The 24,475-nt window shown below is 37.2% G+C and overlaps 1 protein-coding gene across 1 annotated transcript in view; it reads left to right on the top strand.

Annotated features, from left to right (window-relative positions):
* LOC136875597 (serine-rich adhesin for platelets) overlaps positions 1-23,076 on the top strand; it is a 39,789-nt gene extending 16,713 nt beyond the window's left edge. The window contains exon 2 of the mRNA XM_067149140.2: positions 20,120-23,076. Within this exon, the coding sequence (XP_067005241.2) occupies positions 20,120-22,351 (2,232 nt within the window). The 3' untranslated portion in view covers positions 22,352-23,076. The remainder of the gene's footprint in view (positions 1-20,119) is intronic.
* The last annotated feature ends 1,399 nt before the right edge of the window (positions 23,077-24,475 follow it).

Below are 24,475 nucleotides of genomic sequence, written 5' to 3'. Positions count from 1 at the left end.
GGAGTCTCTTCTGATAGTTGTCACTGTTTGTGTTGGTTTTCTGTAGATATTATATTCTAGTGAAGAAGGAAGACTCTTGATTATGAGGTCTAAAAAATTAATTGAGTTATTGGTCTCTGATTCCAATGTAAATTTTATATTGGGATCTATCTTGTTTAAATTGTTAAGGGTGGTAGCTGCATTAACCGTTCTGTCATCCAGAATAACCAGAGTGTCATCGACAAATCTGGACCAGAAGAGTATGTTTGAGAAAATATTATTGTTATTAATTGCCGTGTCTTCTAGGAAATCTATGTATATCTCCGCCAAAATTCCTGAGGCCGGCGACCCCATAGCCAGTCCATCTTGTTGGTATATACATTTGTCAAATCATATTTGGCCGCGATCCCATTTTTAGCTATCCATTTCATTAACTTAGTTTTTTCTTCCTTTTAAACTTCACCACCCACGTTGAGCTGAGACAACCTTAAAAATCAACCTTACTCAACCTCTCAACGTCAGGTGTCCCGGCCTTTGACAAATATTTGATGGTCTTGCCAACCACATACAACACTGGACCTGGACTTATATATGTCTCCATTAAACAACAATAGAAGAGTGGACAATTTTATTGCATTGTTTTATTATCATATGAAGACTTTTATTCTCATTCATCAGATCAATTTTATTGTATAATACTCACTTGCCTCATTAGACTATAACGCCTTTATGTGTTATACTATATCACTATATTTTACACATCATTCTTCTAGCTTTTAATGAGAAAACAGCCTATCATTTGTATTTTGCAATGTATGTATTATCTATACACTTTTATGACATGTACTATGCCCACTTTGTGATTTCTAGCTGATGATGACGCCATTAAGCGTCGAAACCGGTACTAGCAATAATAAATAATATGTTGTGAACACCTTGTACAACACATTTTGTATTGAATAGGTTGAACCTTCTTGAATTCTAATTGTGTTATAATTATTAGTTCAATACGGATCAGTGATGAAGTTTTTAACTTTAAATCAAGCCCCATAACCAGAAATCACGTGTTAAATCAGGAAATTGTGGAGGCCAGCACAATGGTCCATTACAACCAATCCATAGATCTGAAAACATTTCATCGATATATTCTCTAACAATATGGGCCCAGTGCGGTGGAGCACCGTCTTGTTGGAAATACCCTGCACAGCGGCTTTCTAATGGTAGTTCATTAATGGCGTACTGCTGCAACATCTGTAAGTTGACGTCAGAAGTTACTGATCGTGTATCAAAAAAGTAGGGTCCAATTATTCCAGCGGCAGTCACAGCGCACCAAACGTTCACTTTGGGGGAGTCATGTTCATGCTTCCAAATGACTTGGGTTTTTGGTGGCCCAGACAATCGTGTTATGTCGGTTCACAACTCCACTTGTGTGAAAAGTGGGTTTATCGCTGAATGCCATTACGTTCTGATTATCTTGCCGGATATTTGTCATCTCAGGTAAAATCTGACACATTCTACCTGCTTACATTTATGTGCCACTGTTAAAACTTAGCCGACTTGGATATGGTATGGTCTCATCTCAAGGTCGTGTTTCAAGATGTGCTACACTTTTCTTTTAGGAATTCCTGTTTCCAAACTGCATTGTACACTTGATTTTGATTTCGAAGGACTCTGAAACACGGTTCCCTGTATTTTGTTCACATCTTTCTGATCTTGGATGTCCTGCATTGCCTCGATAATTGTTAGCTACTGATCCCATAGTCACATAATTCTTGTAGATACAGTACACTGTCAAACCATATACTTCCATCAAATCTTCTTTGCTCCAATGTCAATCGGTCAGCCATTGTGTCAACTAAAAACAGAAGAGATTGAAGATATTACAATGATCAGCTGTGCAACAACTGAAAATCTAACGATACAACATAATACATGAATACTATACATTAGAAAGGGTCTAAGTGCCAAAGTAAGCAAATTTGAGTTAAATGATTTAAAGAGGTCTATGTGCCGAACGGAATACCTTTATAAAGGGTTTATAGCTTCAAAGTTTGTCTTGTAGTTTTTACTGTCCTTGGAAGATGGCAGGAGCTGTATCTCCAGCGGTACGTTTAGTTAATAAGGGTCTACGTGCTGCTTGTTCTCACCAGTTGATAGTAGCGTGTGTACCAAGTGTAACACAGAATGTCGTCCAGTGGTGATGTTAACATTCTAAAGAGGTGAAAGAGGGGCTCTGAAAGTGTTACCAAGGAAAGGAAGAGACTAAGGAACAGTGGTCAGAAGACCTACTTACGATGGAACTACAACCACTGGAGTGCAGAAAACGCCTCGCAGTTGAAAAGAAAACTGATGTGAAGAAAATGATTCCCTACTTATCAAATGAACTCGAGCAATTTTATGACAGTATAACACAGTAGACTCCCGTAAATATACGTTAAATTAAGCTATGCCACATACTCTACAAAGAGACACATTAGTAATATATGTTTCGACATAGACCTTTGTATATTTAGTTCACACGGTACATAGACCCTTTTTCAAATATCAGTTTCCAGATAGGTTTTTTTCTAGTGGAACAGTGAATTTTCTTGCATTTTTTCTTACGTAACACATTCCTATGAAGCATGTCTGTGACAACATGTAGTTTCTTTTCTTACTACTAACCTTGTATTGAAATAAAAGTTTATCGCTTTTTCTCACTTCTTTATGTTTGGCGCATAGACCCTTTCTAATTTATAGTAAAAAGGGCACTACAAAAGTTTTGCAATACACAAAAATGGTTGGCTGGACACCCCTGTTATGGTGAGGGATGAAAAGAGGGGTGAAAACCGGTCTAGAAGACAGCAAGGCACGACCTTCACACCAGTTTTTACCAAGTAGTGGGACTGAAAGCAAGTTAAGATACCAGTGTGATCTAAAGGTGAATAGCGTGCAATTATCCGCTACAATTTTGATCGTGGATTAACTGTTGATCAGTGCCTGGAGGAAATGACTCCTGTGCTGGAGAAAGACTGTCCACATCGGACAACAATTTTCCGCTGGTACAAAGAGTTCCAGAGAGAAAATTTTGGGGTTGAAGACTATCCTCGCTCTGGGCGACTGTCTGAATCAGTGACTGAGGAAAACATTGAAGCTGTGAGGAAAATGTTGTGGCAAGAGGAGCGGTTGACATATCAGCAGGTAGAAGAGACCCTCCACATCCCTGCACCAGCTATTCATTCAATTCTACATTACCATATCCATGTTAGAAAGGTTTGTTCCCTTTGGGTGCCCCATTCACTTCCAGAGGACCAAAGGGCACATCGAGTGAAATGGTGCTGAAAAATGCTAAAACAATTAGAAAATGGGATTTTGCGTAATGTCAATAGCATTGTTACAGGTGAAAACTTGGCTCTATTATTACGATTTCCCAACAGAATCCCAGAACAAGGTGTGGTTGTTTGAAGATGAGGGTACTCCTGTGACTGTGCAAAAGTCAAGGTCAGTGAAGAAAAGGATGATTGCAGTATTCTTCACTAAACGGGGCATCCTGACTCGGGTTGTGCTAGAAACACAAAGGACAGTTACTGCGAAGTGGTACAGTGAGACTTGTCTGCCTCGGGTCATCCAGGCTCTCAAGCAGCTACATCCAAGGTCACGGCTCAACACTTGGCTCTTTGCATCACGACAATGCTCCAGCACATCTTGCTAATGTAATAATGGATTTTCTTGCCAGATCAGGGTTGACTGGGCTTGATCACCCTCCATACAGTCCTGATCTTGCCCCATGTGACTTCACACTCTCCTCAGAAGTGAAGATGAAGCTGAAAGGGCGGCATTTTGCATCCGACAAGGAGCTTCTGGCAGCATGGGATCAAGAGTGTGAAAATGTAACTGGTTTTGACGTATGGAGAAGTGTATTGACTGTGGCGGAAATTATTTTGAAAAAGACTAAAGCGTTCACTCACATTGCAAAACTTTCCTAGTGCCCTTTGTATTCACATGTTACAATAAATTCCAGTAAAGTATTTCTGATCTATATGAGTTGTGTACATTTGAGTGTTAACATAATTTTGACTAACCCTGTATATCACTACTTACATTCTCAGTATTACATGTAATTAAATTACTTAAAAGTTCACTTCTTTTGTCTAAATTAATATTACAATTAGCTGCTTTATTAGCTATGACTACGTCATCACTTAACACATTTGACTTACATCTGCTTAGGCTACAGTCACTTTTTTCTCTTTTGTTTACTTGTTCTACACAGTTATTTACACTATTTATGTGTCTCTGAAGTGATCTACCTTTCAGATTGTCTACGTGACCCTACTATACAGTCCGCTGAGTGTTTAAAGTACTCGGGCTAGGTTTGACTCTTGGCTAACGTGTATTCGGCCCTTCATTCTCTCTGATAATTCCGTCCAATATTCCTCTGAGGATTAACATTCCGGTGCCTCCCATTACCAGGTTGTATAAAATTTTATCGTCTCCCATCTCTTAATGATTCTTGGTAGTTCTAAAGACCCTTGTTACTATTAAAGTTTCTATTATTCCTCTGCTGATCATAATTGTTTGGTCTGCTTTGTGGTCATTTACCACCTACGCTACTATTCCGAGCTTCGAAACTGTCTATTAAGACTTCTGTTTCTTTTATTGTGCTCACTTTCTGCATGCACGCAGCTTCTCTTATCTTGTCAGAGTAGTGCTTCAGCATTAGCTTACTACATCTCCCTCTGACCCAATGATATCAAGATTCTTCCATATGAGCATGTGTTTGAGAAAAGAGTCACAGATATGCCCTCCTGTTGTCTGTATCTACAAAACATCACTCGTTCCCTTTCGCGACCTTGTATATTCTCATTCCAGAATTCAGCAACAAACTTCTTTTTGAATTCCCCTAAATTAAACATGGTATTCCTATACAATTGAAACTGCATCTTAGTTTTCCCGATGAAAGCGTTTGACAAGATCTCCAACACATATTACCATTCAACAGTGTTGTCCCTCAACTTATTTCCAAATCTTTCCTCGACTGATTTGATGATTGATGCTTGTTGTTTTAAGGGGCCTAACATCGAAGGTCATCGGCCCCCTCGACTAATTTTAAAAATTCCATTGGATTGAACTGTTTTCCAGAAAACTGAGGTAAATCTTGGTCTCTGTTTAACCAACTGCTTGCTAATACCACTTCTCTCGCAGTATGACCTTCTCTAAACTCCTGCCATAGTACTCTCTGGAAATTCAAAACATTTTCTTCTGCTACTTTCTCAGCATTTTCTCGCATTGTTTTTAATTCTTCCTGAAATTATTCCTTTTTCTCTATTCTTCTGTGACAAAGTTTTCTGTTTGTTCCTTAGTTCACAGACTTCCCCAAGCTTTCTTTCAACCTGTTCTTCTCTACCAACATGTTCTCTCATATCTTGCCCAGCTGTATAGTGGATCTTGACCAATCTTTTCTCTACCTTTTCGTTAATTTCCTCCGAATTGCTACAAGTCCTACTATTTATCTGCACGATTTTGTTGCTATTCTATATGCACATTCCCTTGACTTCCTCTATCTGAATATGAAGATTGGTCTGATTCAACTCCATTTCCACTCTAATTTCAGTACACTCTTTATCTACATTAATTTCTTATTTGATCAGTTACGTCTAGTATCTTAGTATCTAATTTACTATTTAGTGATTTACTTAACACATCTATTCCAGACCATGACAAGTGTTTTTAAATCTAGGAGCCAGGTAATTTTTCTGGTACGGTACTTCCATTGTTAATATACTGGCGTCTAGCCTTCTAAAACAAAAATACTTGGTAGTAATAGCAATAGATATTATGATTTTATAGTTTTACATACTACGATTACCTCAAAATGTAATGACTAAATAAGACATGCCACTCTATATACAAATTTATGAAACTACCCAATTGTTGCATAAAATGTTGATACTGTTCTAAGAAACTTGTAAAATATAAATAGCAAAGTGAATATTGTCAACAACACCACCAAATTGCACAATTCCTTTGTAAGTATTAGTCTGTCATGTTCAAGAATTAATAACTTAAATTTAAATATTATCTACCTATCCAAAATCAAAATCAAATATGATACAAGGAACAACCCATGCTTTACAAGACATCCTTATGTTGCCTTTTGTGTCCATGCATATGCCTAGGAGCTTCGTATCCTGTCAACATACAGAAATGAACAGCTCTGTTGAATAATAACTTTAATAGCAAACAAGATTCTATGCTTTCCTTGTCCATCTTTGGTTCCCTATTAATCATACTCGATCTCAAATTGATTTCCCCCTTTCGCTTCCCATGACATGCCCCCTAAAGTACCAATATCTAACACAAAATGACACTCCTGACATTTACGTGTTATAATTCTGTTGTCTTTTATGCATGTATTCTCCTAATATCAACCTGTGGTATGTTGCCATTCAGAACAGATTCTGAATTATTCGAGCCCTTAAATTGCAGCAACACTTTATGATTGCCCTTTGCTCATCCTGTTTCATTAACTTGTGAGCTCCCCTGTTGGGCATCACTTTATGGCTATCCTGACCCTTGACTATTTTATGATTATTATTATTATTATTATTATTATTATTATTATTATTATTATTATTATTATTATTATTATTTACGTAGTTGTGTACGAACTTTATTTGGTATAATCATGATTGTATTATTTGTGAGGTTATGGCATGAAACATCTGCTGTATATAAATATGAGTTTATTTAATGTAAGAACTCATAATTAATAGTATATAATTTATTATTACCTGTATATTGTGTAACACACTGTAATAGTCCAGAACAATGCAATGTGCGACTCGAATTGTGTAAAAAATTCCTTACATTGTAAATAGGCTATTGGAGACTCTCAAAATTACGAGAAGACATATTTTGTCATATTCTTGTAGAAGGCTGGCCAGACAACGTATATAAAGAGGCAGTTTTGGGAGTAGAGTTGAGTTATTTTAATGTGACTTGTGTGGAAGTCGTGAACTCGTGTTGAGACATGCTAATGTAGTAGCAGTAGTAGTTCTTTTTTTTTTTTTTTTTGGCAGGGGAAAATCTTTTAAAGACACCACTCTGTGTGAGAGTTGGATTTCCACCAACTAAAAACCCCTGCCCTCTTCACTCAGCCCATTCTGGAACTGCTAGTAGTAGTAGTAAGTGCAAATCGTTAATCCAATATGTGAATTTGTTGCGTTAGTATTTGGCTGACATGCAGGTGTTGCAGTCTTCTTCTTATTCTTCGTAGTAGTGTTTCGTTTATGATGGCATTTTATTAGTGCACGTGTGTAAAAATGTAAATAAAATAGTGTACACAATTGACAGCATTTTGTGTGCATCTTTATGGCTACATCAACATTATATACTAGACAAGATCCAGACGTTCCATCATACCGTAGCTCTTTTATCATTTCACCTAGTCACATCACTTTTCCTACTGACTATCTCCCCCTCTACACATTCAGCAATCCTTCAGCTAATAGAGCCCCTCATTTACCTCCCACGTGGTGATGCTTCGCTTGGAAATCAATGGCTTCACCTCGCTACCAAGACGATTGTCCACATGGTATTGTGTGCAAATTTGCCCTTGGGCAACGAGTGTACTAATGCAAGTCCACATTCCAAGTTAGATAATAGTTATGTTGCACAACACTGCCAGCTTCTGACTACATTATAGATTAATATTTTACATATATACGTGTATATATATGTATATACATGTCTTTACCTTAATTCTATTATACATATGTTCAATCCTAATTTATATGATACGTAGTTAATGAACATGAAATGGAGTGAGCGGTAAAATTTTGATAGTGAAATCTGATGATGGAATAGAATGTTGTTGTTTGAGTCATCAGTCCATAGACTGGTTTGATACAGCTCTCCATGCCACCCTATCCTGTGTTAACCTTTTCATTTCTACGTAACTATTGCATCCTACATCTGCTTGTCATATTCATACCTTGGTCTAATCCTACCGTTCTTATCGCCAACACTTTAAAAAACCAACTGAACAAGTCCTGGGTGTCTTAAGATGTGTCCTATCATTCTATCTCTTCTTCTCGTCAAATTTAGCCAAATCGATCTCCTCTCACCAATTTGATTCAGTATCTCTTCATTCGGGATTTGATATATCCACCTCACCTTCAGCATTCTTCTGTAACACCACAGTTCAAAAGCTTCTATTCTCTTTCTTTCTGAGCTAGTTATCACCCGTGTTTCATTTCCATACAATGCCACGCTCCAGATGAAAGTCTTCAGAAACATCTTTCTATTTCCTACATCGATGTTTGAAGTGAGCATATTTCTTTTCTTAAGAAAGCTCTTCCTTCCTTGTGCTAGTCTGCATTTTATGTCCTCCTTACTTCTGTCATCGTTAGTTATTTTACTATCCAAGTAACAATATTCATCTACTTCCTTTAAGACTTCATTTCTTAATCTAATATTTCCTGCATCACCTGCCTTCGTTCGACTGCACTCCATTACTTTTGTTTTGGACTTATTTATTTTCATCTTGTACTCCTTACCCAAGACTTCGTCCATATCATTCAGCAGCTTCTCGAGATCTTCTGCAGTCTCAGTTAAAATAACAATATCATCGGCAAATCTCAAGGTATTGATTTCCTCTCCTTGGATTGTGCTTCCCTTTCCAAATTCCTCTTTGATTTCCTTACTGCCTGTTCTATGTCAACATTGTAGATAATTCTTCGTCCTCGTATCTGATCCCAATCACCTTCAGAATCCTAAGTAGCTTGGTCCAATTAACATTATCGAATGGCTTTTCTAGATCTACGAACGCCATGTACATGTGCTTGTCCTTTTCTTTTCTTACTCTGTTAGGTCTTATGCTTTTGTAAAAAAGGTTTTGATATATAAGCAGAGTGACTTTTTCGGCACTTCGTCATGGCAAAGGACATTGAGATATAGTATGTGGCTCGGTTAAGTCTGCAACGGTCAACTTCGGAAACATAGCAGATATTTCTGGACCTCTAAAATCCTATGGTCTAATAGGTCTACATGCAGCAGGTTTTTTTTTTTCTAAGTTTTTCTCCAAATAGTGACTATGGGGGTCCTGAAACTACAACACAATTACTTCCATTGTTGAGTATCAGTAAGTTGTGTGTTCAGTCCTCAGCCCAGAAGCTGGTTGGATCCTCAACAGCTCCACCATTAGCTGTCATAGATGGCCTAGGCATCACTGAAAAGGCATACATGGGAAATGAGGAGTGAGGTAGTTTCCCTTTGTTTTCCTCACTGTGCCAGAATTTGCTATTACATATCAGTATGCCAAGCCCACTTTGCATGCACCAACTGACCCTACGAGCAACATTTTCACATCATTCATAGCATGGACTGGCTGCATACGGAATGACTTTACCATGGCTCATACCTCAGTCCCTTTTATATTGTTAAAAGCTGAGACAGATCAATGTAAGTAACAAAATTGCTCTAGCCCATACCAGAAGACAGTGCACTGTAAACACTAGGTCACGCCAGCAAAGGCATTATCAGTATGTATAGTTAAAAATAGGATTGACTCCCTATTGTGGGAAGTACAGTGGTGATGAAGAATTTTTGGAGATTCCTTAATAATGTTTAATGCAGTCATTTATACAAGTTTAAGACAATCCAAGGCTTATCATATGTTTCCAGATCAACTCCAGCACTCCTACTGCCCAACAGTAGTCCTATAACACATCAGTTTTCAGTGGAACATGATAGCAAACAGAGAGGTATGGAAGACAGGATTCCGTAGTCACAATTTGTATTGGAAAAGACAGCAACAACAGACTATACCCTCCAATGAGGTAACATTGGAGCATACGAGAAATATTAGAAGTGGTGGCTTGCACTTGTTTTGGCAAACAGTGATGGATTAAAAGTGATATTCCATAATCCAACTGGACTGTTTGCATTATATTTTTTCAAGTTCTGTTGAGCACTACAGTTGAAGTTCTATGTGAACAGAACTTCACAACACCCAACAAGCATTTTACATCATTCTTGCAGGTCAATGAATCTTTAAGCCTTTTCTAACTCAATATGTATGTGAACTTTTTTATTATAACAGAGTAAAGCCTTTTCAAAAAATGAAATATTTTAGTGTTTGAATATTGTAAAATGTAAAGTAAATGTGCATTAACACTAGGTTTACCGCAGCGGTCAAAATGACCATTTTCAGTTCTGTTTTCTCTATCACTCTCGTTATGCTGTTAGGACATACAAATCCTTTGGTGGCTTTTAATGTTTTTAAGTCTACTTTTCGGCATATAGCTTCAAATACACGTAACTCATTTCTAGTTAGTGTTATCAAGTTATATACCTAACACAACCCATTGATCAGACTCTAAGTGGACATATGATATTGCGTCTTTCTGAGCCTTTCATCAAACAGGGAATAATTATTACTTGTGATAATTTCTTCACTTCACTGAAACTAGCAAAATCATTGAATAAAGAGAACACAAGTATCATAAGCACACTGAACCATAGTAGGAGAGAATCTCTTCCTTCTGTGAAGACCAGCAGTGACTCACTATACAGCACAGTAGTGTACAAAAATGAGGATGCAAATCTCATGTCCTACCAAGGTAAAAAGAACAAGAATGTCCTCATTCTCAGTACAGTACATACTGATGTAAACTTCAACGAACAACATCCGAAGAAAAACCTGAAACGGTCTCTTTCTATAACTGTACCTAATTTAGTGTTGACATAGTAGATCAAATGGGCCATAAGTACACGGTAAAATCAATGAGTCGGTGATGGCCAGTGCATGTCTTCTTCAACATACTAGATCTCTCTTGTATAATAATAATAATAATAATAATAATAATAATAATAATAATAATAATAATCGTATGGCCTCAGCTACTGTGTGCAGACATTTCAATTTGACGCCATCTGGCTACCTGCTCATCAATTTCGACGTTCCGTTTTACTCTAGGCCCCCACTAGGTGGCAGACCAAGTAAACCAAAACTCTCTTGGGCGTCTATGGCTGAGATTTAATGAATTTTGTTGGGTAAACACCAAATGTGTCACCAGAGATCTTTTACATGCCTACATTGTACGACATGGAGTGTCAAATGGACTTTTTTCCGCCCTTCAAAAATCTGTCTAATGGACTTTTTTCCGCCCTTCAAAAATCCGACTACCTCTGCCGGGTTTGAACCCGCTATCTTGGGATCCGGAGGCCGACACTCTACCGCTGATCAACAGAGGCAGCTTCTCTTGTATAAATGCTTATGCATTGTATAGGGCATTAGCTGGCAAGCAAATACCGAGAAGGGTTTTACTAAGACAGCTGACAACCAATCTAGCGCATCCTTACGTGTCTTCTTGGATTAGTAGGCCTCTCAATACCATCATCACTGTTGGCTGCAACAATGAAGCCCTAGCCTCTGAAGAAAGTTCACATCGCTGACATTGTTAGTTGCAGCGTGCAAAGAGATGTGCGATGTGTAGAAAACTGGTCTGTGGTAAGTGCACTTCAAAGGTGACCAAGCAAAGTGTTTGTGTACAGTGCGACAAATAAGTTGAAAAGCAGAAAGTGACATCCATGCAAATACGTATATAATGAAAGTGTGTGAGAAGAACATTCTGCCTTATTAGTGTATTTATTTATTTGTTCATAATAGTGTTTACAAGACCTCCATGATCATAATTAAATTACATAGGGTCTATGATGTTTTTGTACTCAATTTTAACTTTATTCTGACACCAATATCCTCAAAAAATGAGTAAGTGGTACTATCGGTCAAAATGACTGCTTCTATAAAAGTAGGTAGATAGAATGTTTGGTAATCCTAGTGTTAAAGAGATCAAAGACATTACTGTACAAATATAAATTAAAAAACAACATCACAGTCATAACAAATAGAAGAGAGAGTGTGATTACTTTGCACGGTATTCTTGTATTAATGCAGCCGTGGAAGGCACCCTGCAGTTGTGAGCGAGGGAAGCTTCTTGCAATACCTTGGTCTTCTTGTATGCTATCTTCAGACCAACCTTTGCCACGATCTTTGTTAGGTTTTCCAGTGCAATCTTTGCATTACCTTCCTTTTCGTCCAGCAATGCCATATCATCAGCTAAGGCCTAGCGTCCATTGTGGTGTTATGCTTGATCTTGTACTGAATCTGTACATCTTCAATGCTCATGGTTTTGTTGAGCTCTCTCCACTGTTTCACTTCTTCATCCTGAACCAGATTAAACAGTATTGCTTCCTGTTCACATAATGTTTCAGCCCTTTGTCAGCCTTTCTGGATATCCTGTACTCTATCTTGATGGAGAATGCAGTTCATCACTCTTTCCTGAAGATTCTTTAATGCATGAACCCAGGTCCTGAACTTACTCCCTTGTTGAACCATTGTCTCAGTTAACTCTGGAATGAAAATGTGGGGCATGCAGTGCCCCAGACAAATTTCTTTTCAGTATCTTTTTATGTTGATACTATCTGTGAATGCCATATGATTTTTCAGAGAGAGTCAGCATTCGAATATAACTATTTGTTAGTGTGCAGAGGTTTGCTTCCAGGGTATGTGAAAGCATTTAAGTTTATATTAGTTTGTTGTTCTTCCAAGTATTTTATTGTTTGTAGACTGTAGTTTCTCTGGCAAGGAACCTAATGGATTTGTTTTCTATGACTCCTTTGATACTTATAGGTTAATAATATGACTGGAAAATACTTTTACCGGGCGAGTTGGCCATGTGGTTAGGGGCGCGCAGCTGTGTGTTCACATCCAGGAGATAGTGGGTTCAAACCCCACTGCCACTGTACCTTAATTAAGGCCACGGCCACTTCCTTCCCATTCCTAAGCCTTTTCTGTCCCATCGTCGCCATAAGACCTATCTGTGTCAGTGTGGCATAAAGCAAAAAAGAAAACTTTTATTGCTAGAAAAGGTGATGAATGGATTGGAGACGAACTGATGAAGTCAGACCAAGGGGAGAGTGTAGATGGAACATCGCTTACTTCAGATGACGAAGAGGATGAAACTGTGATTGAGAACTGCCTATATGTTCCACGGGCATGTTAAATGAAAGGAAAGAACCATTATCGATGGTCATCCAAGCCTCGTATGAAAGCCGAAAGAACACATAGGCTTGACATTGTGTCCATTAGTTCCAGTCCTGAAGGCCATACTAAGCTCGTGAAAACATATCCGATGCTTTGGAATTGTTTATTGATTCTCGTATGTTCGACAATATAGTTCATTACAGACTATAAATCTCATGTTAGATCCGTATTGACAGTTGAACTTCTTACAAATTGTACAAAATTGTGTTGATTATCCTCTTAGTAAATACTCAGTACTTCATCCAATTAACATGAAACTTTTAGATAGACTTGTTTCGACCCGGCATAGGGGAGCACGTCAGTCAAGAGCTGGACTCCATAGTCAGAGAACACGGATAATACGACTGGGCCACCTAACACTAAAAACAGGAGGTTCAACTTCAATAACAACTTTTAAGCTTATATGTCACCCTAGGACTAAACACATTAATTAATTCAATAGTGTACAGACATCAGTTAAATTACATCAGGAGACAACGAGACTATTACACCAAAAAGGCTTCCAGCTCAAAAACTTAATGACCACCATCTCTTAATTTTAATTTTTATCATGTTTGTTAAGGAAAAACTTGTTAAAAATCACTTCATATTGTGTCAAATGTTTTTAGTTTATTATATATATTTTACTGAGAATGACCTTATTCCGGGTCGAAACATGTCTATCTAAAATTTCATCGTAATTGGATGTAATATTGAGTACAGACCAGGAGGATAATCAACACAATTTTGTACAATTTGTAAGAAAAAACATCGTTCATTTCACTAAAAAGGGAATCCTCACACAGCAGATTAAACATGAAGCTGTTCAAAGATATATTGAAGATACCTATACAGACTTTGTTTTATTGTTGTTGAAAGTATGACTTTTGAAAATATTATTTTGTGTACGTTTGTTTAGTAGTACTTCCATAAGTGTTATAGTATGTTCCAGTTGTAACACAGCAGGATTCTTTATGCAAACTGTCATTTAAAATATGGGGTACTCAGTGCCCTATGTTTCAGTTTATGTCCTAAAAAACCTAGGTGTCCAGTCCAGAGCTAATTTAACTTGAAAGATTATCATTCTGTCAAAAACACTAATTATAACACATCTAACACTGTAACATATTTATTAAAAAAAAGAAATACTATTAAGCAAAGAGTGAAATGTTTCATTCTACAAGAAGATCCTCAGATCTTTATGCCTTGTCTTCTTTCCCTAGAAGTGGTCTTCCATCTGCGCTCTTAATATTCATACACCCTAACTTTTCCTTTTTTCCCAAAGGTTTCCTTGATTTTCCTGTATGCAGCATCTATCTTTCATAGGACCATACAACGTTCAACATCCTTCCACTGCTATTTCAGCCATACTTCCTTAGCTGTCCTCCCCTTTCTATCTGCTTCATTCTTTAATCATAGAATAACTTAAATATTGTATTATAAGTGGTCTGCCTATTCAAATCATATATAATTTATTAAATCTAGAACATGTTTGCTGGCCCCATGGTATAGGGGCAGCATGCCTGCCTCTCGCCCGAAGGCCCCGGGTTCGATTCCTGGCTGGGTCAGGGATTTTTCTCTCGACCTGAGGGCTGGTTCGAGGTCCACTCAGCCTACATGATTAGAATTGAGGAGCTATCTGATGGTAAGATGGCGGCCCCGGTCTCGAAAGCCCAGAGTAACGGCCGAGAGGATGCGTCGTGCTGACCACACGGCCCCTTGTAATCTGCAGGCCTTCAGGCTGAGCAGTGGTCGCTGGGCAGGCCAAAGCCCTTTCAAGGGCATTGAGTGCCGTAGGGTTTGGGTTTGGTTTAGAACATGTTTCTTCCCCTAATGGACATCATCAGCTAGAATAAATCACATAATAAGTTACATCAGATATAAAAATTAGGCCTACATTAATAGATTGGTAAGGCAAATTAAAATACACTATTATACAACAGGACAGTTAAAATAAAATATTTGCAAACTTGATTAAAGTTCCAAGTCATATTGTCAATAAAATTGATGTCAATTGTTCATTAAAAGTCTTGATGACAAAGTTTGTAAAATCGTAATTTGAACATTGATGTGAGTAAAAAAAAAAAACCTTTGATTTAAAATATTTCTTGATAATGAGTCCTTAAGATCTTCGGTAGAAATTTATCTTTCACTTTAATCAATTCCTCGTATAAGATGTTGTTAACCTTCTCAGAAAGATTGTTTATATTGCCTGTTGAATTGTTCCTCTGGTCAAGATACTGTAATCACCTGTACACTTTTCTGCCCTCCCTATTTTTTTGCATGCTTGTACTTTCATCATTCATCAATCAGGTCTCTTGAGTTATCCATTGATTCTCTGTCGATCCTTCCTTTCTTCCTAACATTTATTCAGCAGCCTTACTGACCTCATTCCTTGCCTATTGTGTTTCCTTCAACATTTTCCTTTAGTCCTTATACATACTATATCACCCAAAAATTGAAAAATGTGGCAAAACATGTATTTCTAATGAATGATTTTTGCCACTAACTTAATTCTTTTATATTAAGAATACAATTCATTAATTCCATTAATTCAATTAATTTCCTTATGAGTTCTTGTAACTTAACTCCACTGGTCTCTATCATAAATTCATTATCGATCATTAAACTGTGATCACTAGGCCCCTGCCTAAGATATTTTAAATTAATATTGCAATTGTAAACATTGGTGACAGAGACCATATCGTTGCTCCTTGCAAATCAATCAAAATTGTATTAGTTATCAGAATTAAGAATGCACTGCCCATAAATATTTTAATTAAAGTAAAATATAGGAGAAGAAAAATACATAACCTCTTATTCCCTATTCATTCAGCATTTTTGTGTCTAACAGTGTTGCTATGCTGCTGGTCATTAAAACGTTTTATGGCACTTACCGTACTTTAACTTTGCATGCTTTGCAGAAGAGGATTTTTCCTTCAGTACAGAAGCATTCCTCCCCAATCTTTCTGATACAATTTCTTTAGATATCCTTATGTCAGCTCTGTCACTGTTAATATAACTACGAAGCATCAAAAGTAGTCTCTTGAAATTTTTAAGAAAGGTGAAGGCAGAAAGGTAGTAAAGGTGCTACCCGAAGCGGTCATGGGCCTCAAGTGCTAAGACAGAGGAAAAAAAGCCCTTGTGTTTCCTTCTCTCTTAACAAAGGTAACATTTCAGACTGCAGTCTTACTCTTAAAGCAAGATATATATATAAAATAAAAGTTTTGTCTGTACATTGCTGAGAATTTAAAAGAATGGTATTTCTATATCGGTCATGTCCACAGTAACAAGGAAACGCAATTTATACTTTTCTGTAATTTCTGTCTGTCTGTACGCGCATCATGAGAAAACGGCTGAAGAGAATTTAATGAAAATCAGTATGTAAAGTCTGGGAATGAGCCACTAAACTTTAGGCTATAATTCATTTTATTCACGTTGAGTGAAATGGTAGTTGAGGGGAAGGCCTAAAATTTACTTCTCCTCAGATATTTGTGTTATTAGTGATCCTGTCGACAAGTACTACATAATTGAAGATATATAGAATTAAATTTCCGATCATTTATGTCTTGTACGTTTTTACCATACTGGCTATGATAACAGCACATTCATGAATTCTTATTTTTTTTGCCAAGTCCATATCAACGCTGAGCCACAAGAAAATGGGTAAACAGGATTTAATGAAAATCGGTATGTAAAGTCGGGAAATAAGGGACTACTGTCTAAGCTATAAACAATTTTATTCACCCCGGATAAAATCGTAGTTTAGGAGAAGGTGCCTAAAATTGAATTTTTAAATGCCTATGTTATTGTTCGTATTGAAAAGTACTACATAACAAAAGTTATAGATACGTCAGCCTCGTGTCGGTAGATTTACTGGCACGTAAAAGAACTCCTGCGGGACTAAATTCCAGCACCTCGGCGTCTCCGAAAACCGTGAAAGTAGTTAGTGGGATGTAAAGCAAATAACATTATTATTATTATTAAAAGTTATAGACAATACAATTTCCGGGCATTTATGTTTTATCAGTTTTATCATACAGACTATGATAAGAATGGTATTTCAGAGTCGGAAGAAAACCAAATCGAAAGCTGAAAAAATTGATCAACAATAACATTACATTGACATTGTTTGTTGTGATATTCTTCGTCTCTTATGCTGACACTCATCTCCGATATATGGAATTACTGAGTATAACAGCCTGTCTGACTATTGGCGGGGAATAGCTGGGGAGTTAGATAACTTTCTTCTTTAGCATGCCATTCCCGTGGTTCATACATTTTCTGATACTGCTGGTACATATCACACTGGTTCATCATAGTATTCTAGCTATTCGATCCCTACTCTGATGCACTGATTGGAATGAGTAGTGTGCACATTTAAGGGAATAACAGCAGAGGCTCGCTTATGCTGGTCTAGAATTACAGTTTCGGCCTATTCCAAATTATAGCACACTACTCATTCCAATCAGTGCATCAAAGTAGGGATCGAATAGCTAGAATACTATGATGTACCAGCAGTATCAGAAAATGTATGAACCACGGGAATGGCATGCTAAAGAAGAAAGTTATCTAACTCCGCAGCTATTCCCCGCCAATAGTCAGGCAGGCTGTTATACTCAGTAATTCCATATATCGGAGATGAGTGTCAGCATAAGAAAAGCTTCTTCCTTTTCACTTGTATTAAATTCTGCGTTCATTTTATTCCAAATTAGTAAGCATAAGGGGAGGGGGGTTGTGTGTGTTTCTACTCTTGTGTGGTGGAAAAATTTGCCTCCAAGTCAGATAGTTTTTTCCTCCACCAGTGTAGTGAATTGAGATTTTCCGACTCATCCGGTACTCCTATTAAACAGATGAGTAAAAGGGTATAGTTTTTCCCGTGGGACTCTACACTATTTGTCCCCCACCCTCACCCCGAAATTAAAGTGTGTTCACGGTTCACAGCTGTCTGCGACCTGGTCATTCCAGCTATGGAAATTTGGATTGTTAGATCAGCAGCGTAGTACTGTTCATTACTAGTGAGAAAATGAGTGGTTTTTCATTTGTTAAGAGTATTTCATATAATAGCATTGCTTTTAATCGTGACATTCTTACTGGTGTCAATGTATGTTGATGTCAGTTGGGAAAACCACTAACGATGTAAAAAGGCAGGTGGATAGTTAGTGTTTGCCATTATAATGAGAACTCCCCAACTTGATTGTGACTAATGGTAGGCAAGAGGACCTACCATTGCAATGAAAATTCCCTAACCCAGTCTTCACATAAGAAGAGACTTTGGTGACTTCCCTGTCGCGTTTCCAGGGTAATGTTAAGAGCTATGCAATTTATTACAATCTTACTTACGACGTGTATGCTACCTAACCTAGAATTCTGTAGCGAAGCACGGGTACATCAGCTAGTTCTAAAATGAATTATTTATTTGTTTATCGTATGATGAAAGGAGGAATAGCAGCTATTTACAAAATGTGTACAAAAATACACACATATACACACACTCTCTCAAGTTCATAAGAATATTCACAATACTATCTCCAGTTGGTTATTCCACTCAACGGCTTCTTGTGTTAGGTTGTGGAGATCTTTCATTGAGCTTCTAAAAGCTCTGAGGGGACATTCGAGCACTATATGATCCATGGTTTGCTGTTCTTCACCGCAGTCGCAATGAGGAGAGGACTTCCATCCCCACTTGTTCAGTATTGCTCCGCATCTTCCCTGGCCAGTCCTTATCCTATTCAGTACACACCACTATCGTCGAGGTGAATGAAAACCTGTGGGCTGCTCCCAAGGAGTTTTAATTAAGTAATGATGTGTCAGGGAGTTTTGGCTCTGCCACTGATTGTTCCTTGCATGTAGCATTTTGAAGTGATTGTCTTGCAGATTGATTGCTTTTCGCCACGATGGTTGTCTGGACTTTAATCGCTGCGGTAATAATACTTGACAATCTGAATCTATTGGTAACAGTGGGTTGTTTTCAATTTTCTTCCATGTGTTCAGCAGTGACCACTGTTGCTCACGTCCGCAGAATTTACCTCATTACTCTGCACGTGTCCCGCGGGTGGTGCTAAGCGAGCAACAATAATCACGATGAGACTGAACTCTCTTAAACAACCTCTTGGTCAAAGATTAAGGAGAAAAAATACCCCAATAGGTCCTTCTCAGGGCCCTCTAGTTCGTAAGATTGGACCATCAATACAAATTTACCAGCTCAACATAGAGGGTATAAGCAGACCAAAATGTGAATATTTATCCAAAACCTTGAAGAATCTGTCTAAAATGAATGATTTAAACTTACAATACATGCCACCTATTCAGCTTGAGGCTTGTACTTTAAGTTTCGTTACAATCCCACAAACACCTCTACACAAGCAACATTGGGCAACACATTCGAAGTACAGTAAGTTACCTTTTTCTGTGCAAAATACTGAAATAAGACCAAAACAATAAAAACAGGTAAAATATGCATTTATATGCCTTATAATATAAGGCTATATATGCTCAGAAATGTCCAGCTCGTGCTTAATTCCAACAAATAGCCAAAACAGAAGATGGGGAAAAAAGTTTTTACATTTTCTGAACATCCGAACGCTACTTATACAATCATATTTCTCTCTTACAACTTATATAATTTTTTCTTTGTTACAATGAAATCTAGAGAAAAAAATGTATTAAAGAAATAATAAATCATCCATCATCCACTGAGGGTGCCTGTTCGGATCTGGAATACAACAGATTACAATTTCAATAGACTTCACAATCATCCAAAATTGGTTTTATGCCATTAGTTAAATGTTATTTTGATTATTTCTAATATTCGTATTGACAAAAATTGTTATGGAAAAACTGTGATGTTAATTTTCCACTTTCAGGTAACTTTTGTAAGATTTAAAGGTCATTTTGGAGAACATTCTTTTTTTAAAATCAGGATTCTGGTTTTTACTATCTTCTTATTGTTGCTTGAGTCCTTGCTTTTAGTGATAAACAATATAGGTTGTTCATTGCTTTTCTTCGTATTGATCTACTTGATTGTTAATATTTCATTTTATATTTTCTGTGCATTTTTCTGCCTTACAGGTTGCAAAAAGACTAGATTTTCCACCAGATGAGCAGTTGTACATCAATCTAGTAGCTTTGGATCTACATGACAAAGGTGAAATAGACCCTGTTATTAAATCAAAATGTTCTGTAAGAAAACATTCGAAGAAGGAGGTGGTTAATGTAAAAGAACCTTCTAGGCAACATATTTGCACACCAGAATGTCATTTAGTTTTCAACTTCTTTGCAAAAGCTATACCTCGTCCTCCTTCACCAATACAAATACGTGATTATCCCATGTATACAGCCACGGATGCTCTGAGAGATTCAATGCGAAGAGTGTATTATAGATTTGAGCAAAAGCAGTCAGAGCTTATGAAAGTTAACTTGGAAGGATGTGAACTGTGCAAAGACAGAGATATAAATGATCCTGGGATTTTTGATCTAAATCCTAAATGTTACAAATGTATGTATCCTTCAGCTGTTGTAAGTAATGATTGGTTTACACAACTGAGCAAATCTTGTTCTAATGAAAGTGAAAGTAATATTTCAACCAGCGATACATTTTCGAAGAAGTATCCAGGCTCTAATGAAATGAATCCTTTGTCCAGCAGCTGTGCTTCAACTTGCTTCAGTGTCACCAGTGGATCTAGAAGTAAAGCTAGCACTCTGCCTAACTCTAGTCTGATGGAGGCTGGTAGTAACTACAACAGCAAAGATCATGGCAGTAGTTATAAGGGTTTATTTAGTGGAAGAAGGAGTTCAGCAAAATCTCAGAGGACAGAGACTAGTATCAGTGGCAGCACTAGTATGTTTAAGACCGATTGTGATGATAACATTTCTGAAAAATCTCAGCATTTGGAAACTACCCATACCAAATACAACTCTGGTATTATCCAAGATAGTGATGACAACAGCAATTTGAAGATGTATAGTTACAAAAAAAATTATGGAAGATCTGTAGGGATTGGGAATGAGGCTAATCACAGCAATAATGGCAATGGTGAAAATCATAGTGATGTTACCGTTACTCGTGAGTACAGTGTACATAACAACAAGTATTCTGGAAAATTTCAAGAGTCTGTAGCCAGTTACAGCCATTTTGATACTGATAATCATCGTAGCAATGATATTGCTGGTATGTTTAAGAACACTCAAGGGACAGAGACTAATTTTAGCAAATATAATACTGGGAAGGTTGGTGGCACTGTTGGTACTGGTATCTATAAAACTAACACAAATGGCACTTTTTCTGCTAAATCTAAAGGTCAGATAGAGTATAGGAATTATAATATTGGTACAAGTCATAGCAGAGATGACATTGAGATTTTTAAGCCTTATGATGATGGCAAAGTTTTTGCACATTCTGAAGGGACTGAGGCAGATTGTGGAACATTTAAACCTCTTAAGGTTTGTGGTAATGATGCTACTGGTGTTTGCAAGTTTTCTGTTCAATTTCAGGGGACTGAGGCTGTCAGTGATCACAGTTCATTAATTACTGGTGATGTTTGTGGCACTAATGATACTGGTCTCTTCACCCCTTACAGTGACAGCAAATTTTCTACAGAATCTCAAGGTACCGAGCTTGTTAGTGATAGCAGAACAAATGAACCTGATAGAGTTTGTGGTAGTGTTGGTACTGGTCTGCTCAACACCTACAATTATGATAAATTTTATACAAAATCTCCAGGAGCTGCAACTCTTATTAATAATATTTATGGATGTCATAAAAGTTTTAGTCATGCTGGCAGAATTGACAGTACATTTGGCTATAGCATTAATAGAGTTGGTGATACATCACGTGGTTACGGTCTTCGTAATTGTAAGCCATGTCAAGTTCCCACAAATTCTAGTGAAACTTCCAGCAAAAGTCAAGTGTCAGAAGTTAACAGTAATGATCGGCTTTCAAGTAATAACAATAAACCTTACATTTCTTCAAATTCAAGTAATCAGGCTTCTAGAAATTGCACTGATAGTTATGAGATGGATACACACATAAACAGCCCTGACAGTCGTTCATCTTTTGCCGATATTGTCTCTTGCTATAGTGAATACGGTGCTCCTTGGTATTATGGTACGAGTCAACCTTTTACAAAACTAATCAAGAGTCGGATTGGAGAGTGGACATCTTCTGAGACTCAGTTCTGTTATTCTGTTGGGCAAGATAATAGAAATATAATTTCTGGAACAGTCATAAGACATGAGGCTGAAGAAGAAAATAGTGACAATAGTGAGAATAAATCCGAGGGTGACGGCAGTGAAGAACAGTGATGATAAAATCATTCTCATTTTCACTTGTATGAAAATGTATACTGGTATCTATTTGCTATGCAAATCAAATGTCACAATTCCAGTAAAATGTTTATCCAATTACTTGTTTAGCTGTTGACTTGGTTACAGTGTTGTGGTTAATATGTCTTATTATTGGATTTTTTTTTTCACCTGGGCAATCTGGTTATATTAATACACGGTGGCTCCATCTTACTTCAAATATTTGAATGTCTGTCATATTATTTCGTTCTCTATACTGATTCCTAGTGTCTTGATTATTCGGCATCCAAATTTCATTCTTGTATTTTAGTAATGGTTTCAAAGTTATTTCTTAGTACGACCGGTATGTCATATGATTCGCTACATTCGTGAACTTGTGTATTAAAATTGTTTTCTGAAACTCTCATTTATTTTTACTGTCATAAAATGGTTCTTTGTGCCTTAGATACTAGAATTATTGAACTGTATGTAGTTTCTCATTTACCTTTTGTAGGTACCAATATTAACCCTGTTTCCTAAAAATGTGTAAGATTAATTAATAAATGAAGTTTGTAATTACAGATAGTTTTTCTTTCTAGTCGATCTTCGTTATGCTCTTTGACTTTTCTTTAATATAAAATGAAACCTTCAGGAAATTAAAACAAAATGTCTTAATGTGACTTTCTATTTCAAAAAACCTTTTCTTCAGTACTTGTAAACGAAAACTTGTTCATATGCAGTAAATGTAGAGATAATCCAAAATATTTTTGTACAGTACCGGTACATAATTTAAGGAGCTTAGAATAACAATGATGTATGCACCAGCTACTTCAATTTTTTGTTGTTTTGCTATTTATTGACACCTTCTCTACCTCCCTACCAAATATCAATGGCCAGTACGTATTGTAAGCGGGTGAAAATCCCTTTCCAATACATTGACTCCTCAGCTTTATGGCACAAGCGAATGTAGTCTAGAACTTTCAGAATAGGAATGACGTATGCGCGAACTCAGCGCACGTCTGCATTATTTTGTCTCAACATCATTAATGCATTTCTCATTTAAATCTCCAAAGCTGTTTGTAATAAACCCTAATATTATTATTATTATTATTATTATTATTATTATACATTTCCCGATTTAGGCGGGAGGCTCCCGCTGTTCAGCAGTTTTTTTCGTGAACTTCAAACATTTCTTTTCAAATCCCGCTATTTCAGCTTTGTACGCCAGTGGCGAAAGTCCTTCGCTCGTTGGCCGCATTCACATGAAATATCAACATTTATTAACACGAAACATGGATCTTGTATAAAGGGCTTCAGCACAGATGATCAAGCAATACAGTGTGAATCGAGCAGCCTTGGAGGAATGTGGTCAGTAGTAGATTAGAAAGATGTTTAATTACCGTCACCTAAATAATTGTCTTTTCTTTTTGCGAAAAATAGTACCTCCTTCACTGGATGAAGATGTAAAAAATCATCACTGCCCATCCTAACCTCATTCATGATTCATTTATTAATGGGAGAAGAGCGCGCAATGTGCATAAAACCAGCCACGGCCAACTCGAAATTCCGGCCTGCTACACATGACAGTTCCATAGTGATGACGTCAGATTTTTAGTGCCGTGATGTCGAGGTACGAGTCTTGTTTACATGGTGGTTTCGTAGCACGTTGTTGTTATTTCAACGTTATTAGAGGTGTTCGTTCGTGTTCAAAAGTGATAACTGTATGAAAACGCATTAGTAAAGGATGAATTTTCGGCAGTAGTATGTGTTAAATACTATAGCATTCTAAGATGAGCAGCCTGATGTTAGGAAGTATTGCTAGGTTATGTGAACCCACTGAGCTATTATGAATTGTCTAAAGTAGGTACTATAAAGTTTATTATTATAATGTGTTAGTGTAGTGTATGCTCCTCTCTGCAAAATGGGACGAACGTGTAGTGTGCCTGGATGTACATCCAATTACCGTTCAAATAAAGAGGTGGCTATCTCAACATTTGCGTTTCCTAGCGATAATGAGAAGCGAGTTAAATGGATTCATGCTAATGTTGAACCCAGTAAATATGCCTGCGTCTGTATTAAACATTTTTCCGAAAATCACATCATTCGAGTTGATACTGCAAAACGACCAGATGGTTCCGTTTTAAG

This window comes from Anabrus simplex, chromosome 6 (genome assembly GCF_040414725.1).
Source record: "Anabrus simplex isolate iqAnaSimp1 chromosome 6, ASM4041472v1, whole genome shotgun sequence".
Taxonomy (NCBI): Eukaryota; Metazoa; Arthropoda; class Insecta; order Orthoptera; family Tettigoniidae; genus Anabrus; species Anabrus simplex.
The sequence above is the reverse complement of the archived record's forward strand: the minus strand, read 5'-3'. Positions and strand labels throughout refer to the sequence as shown.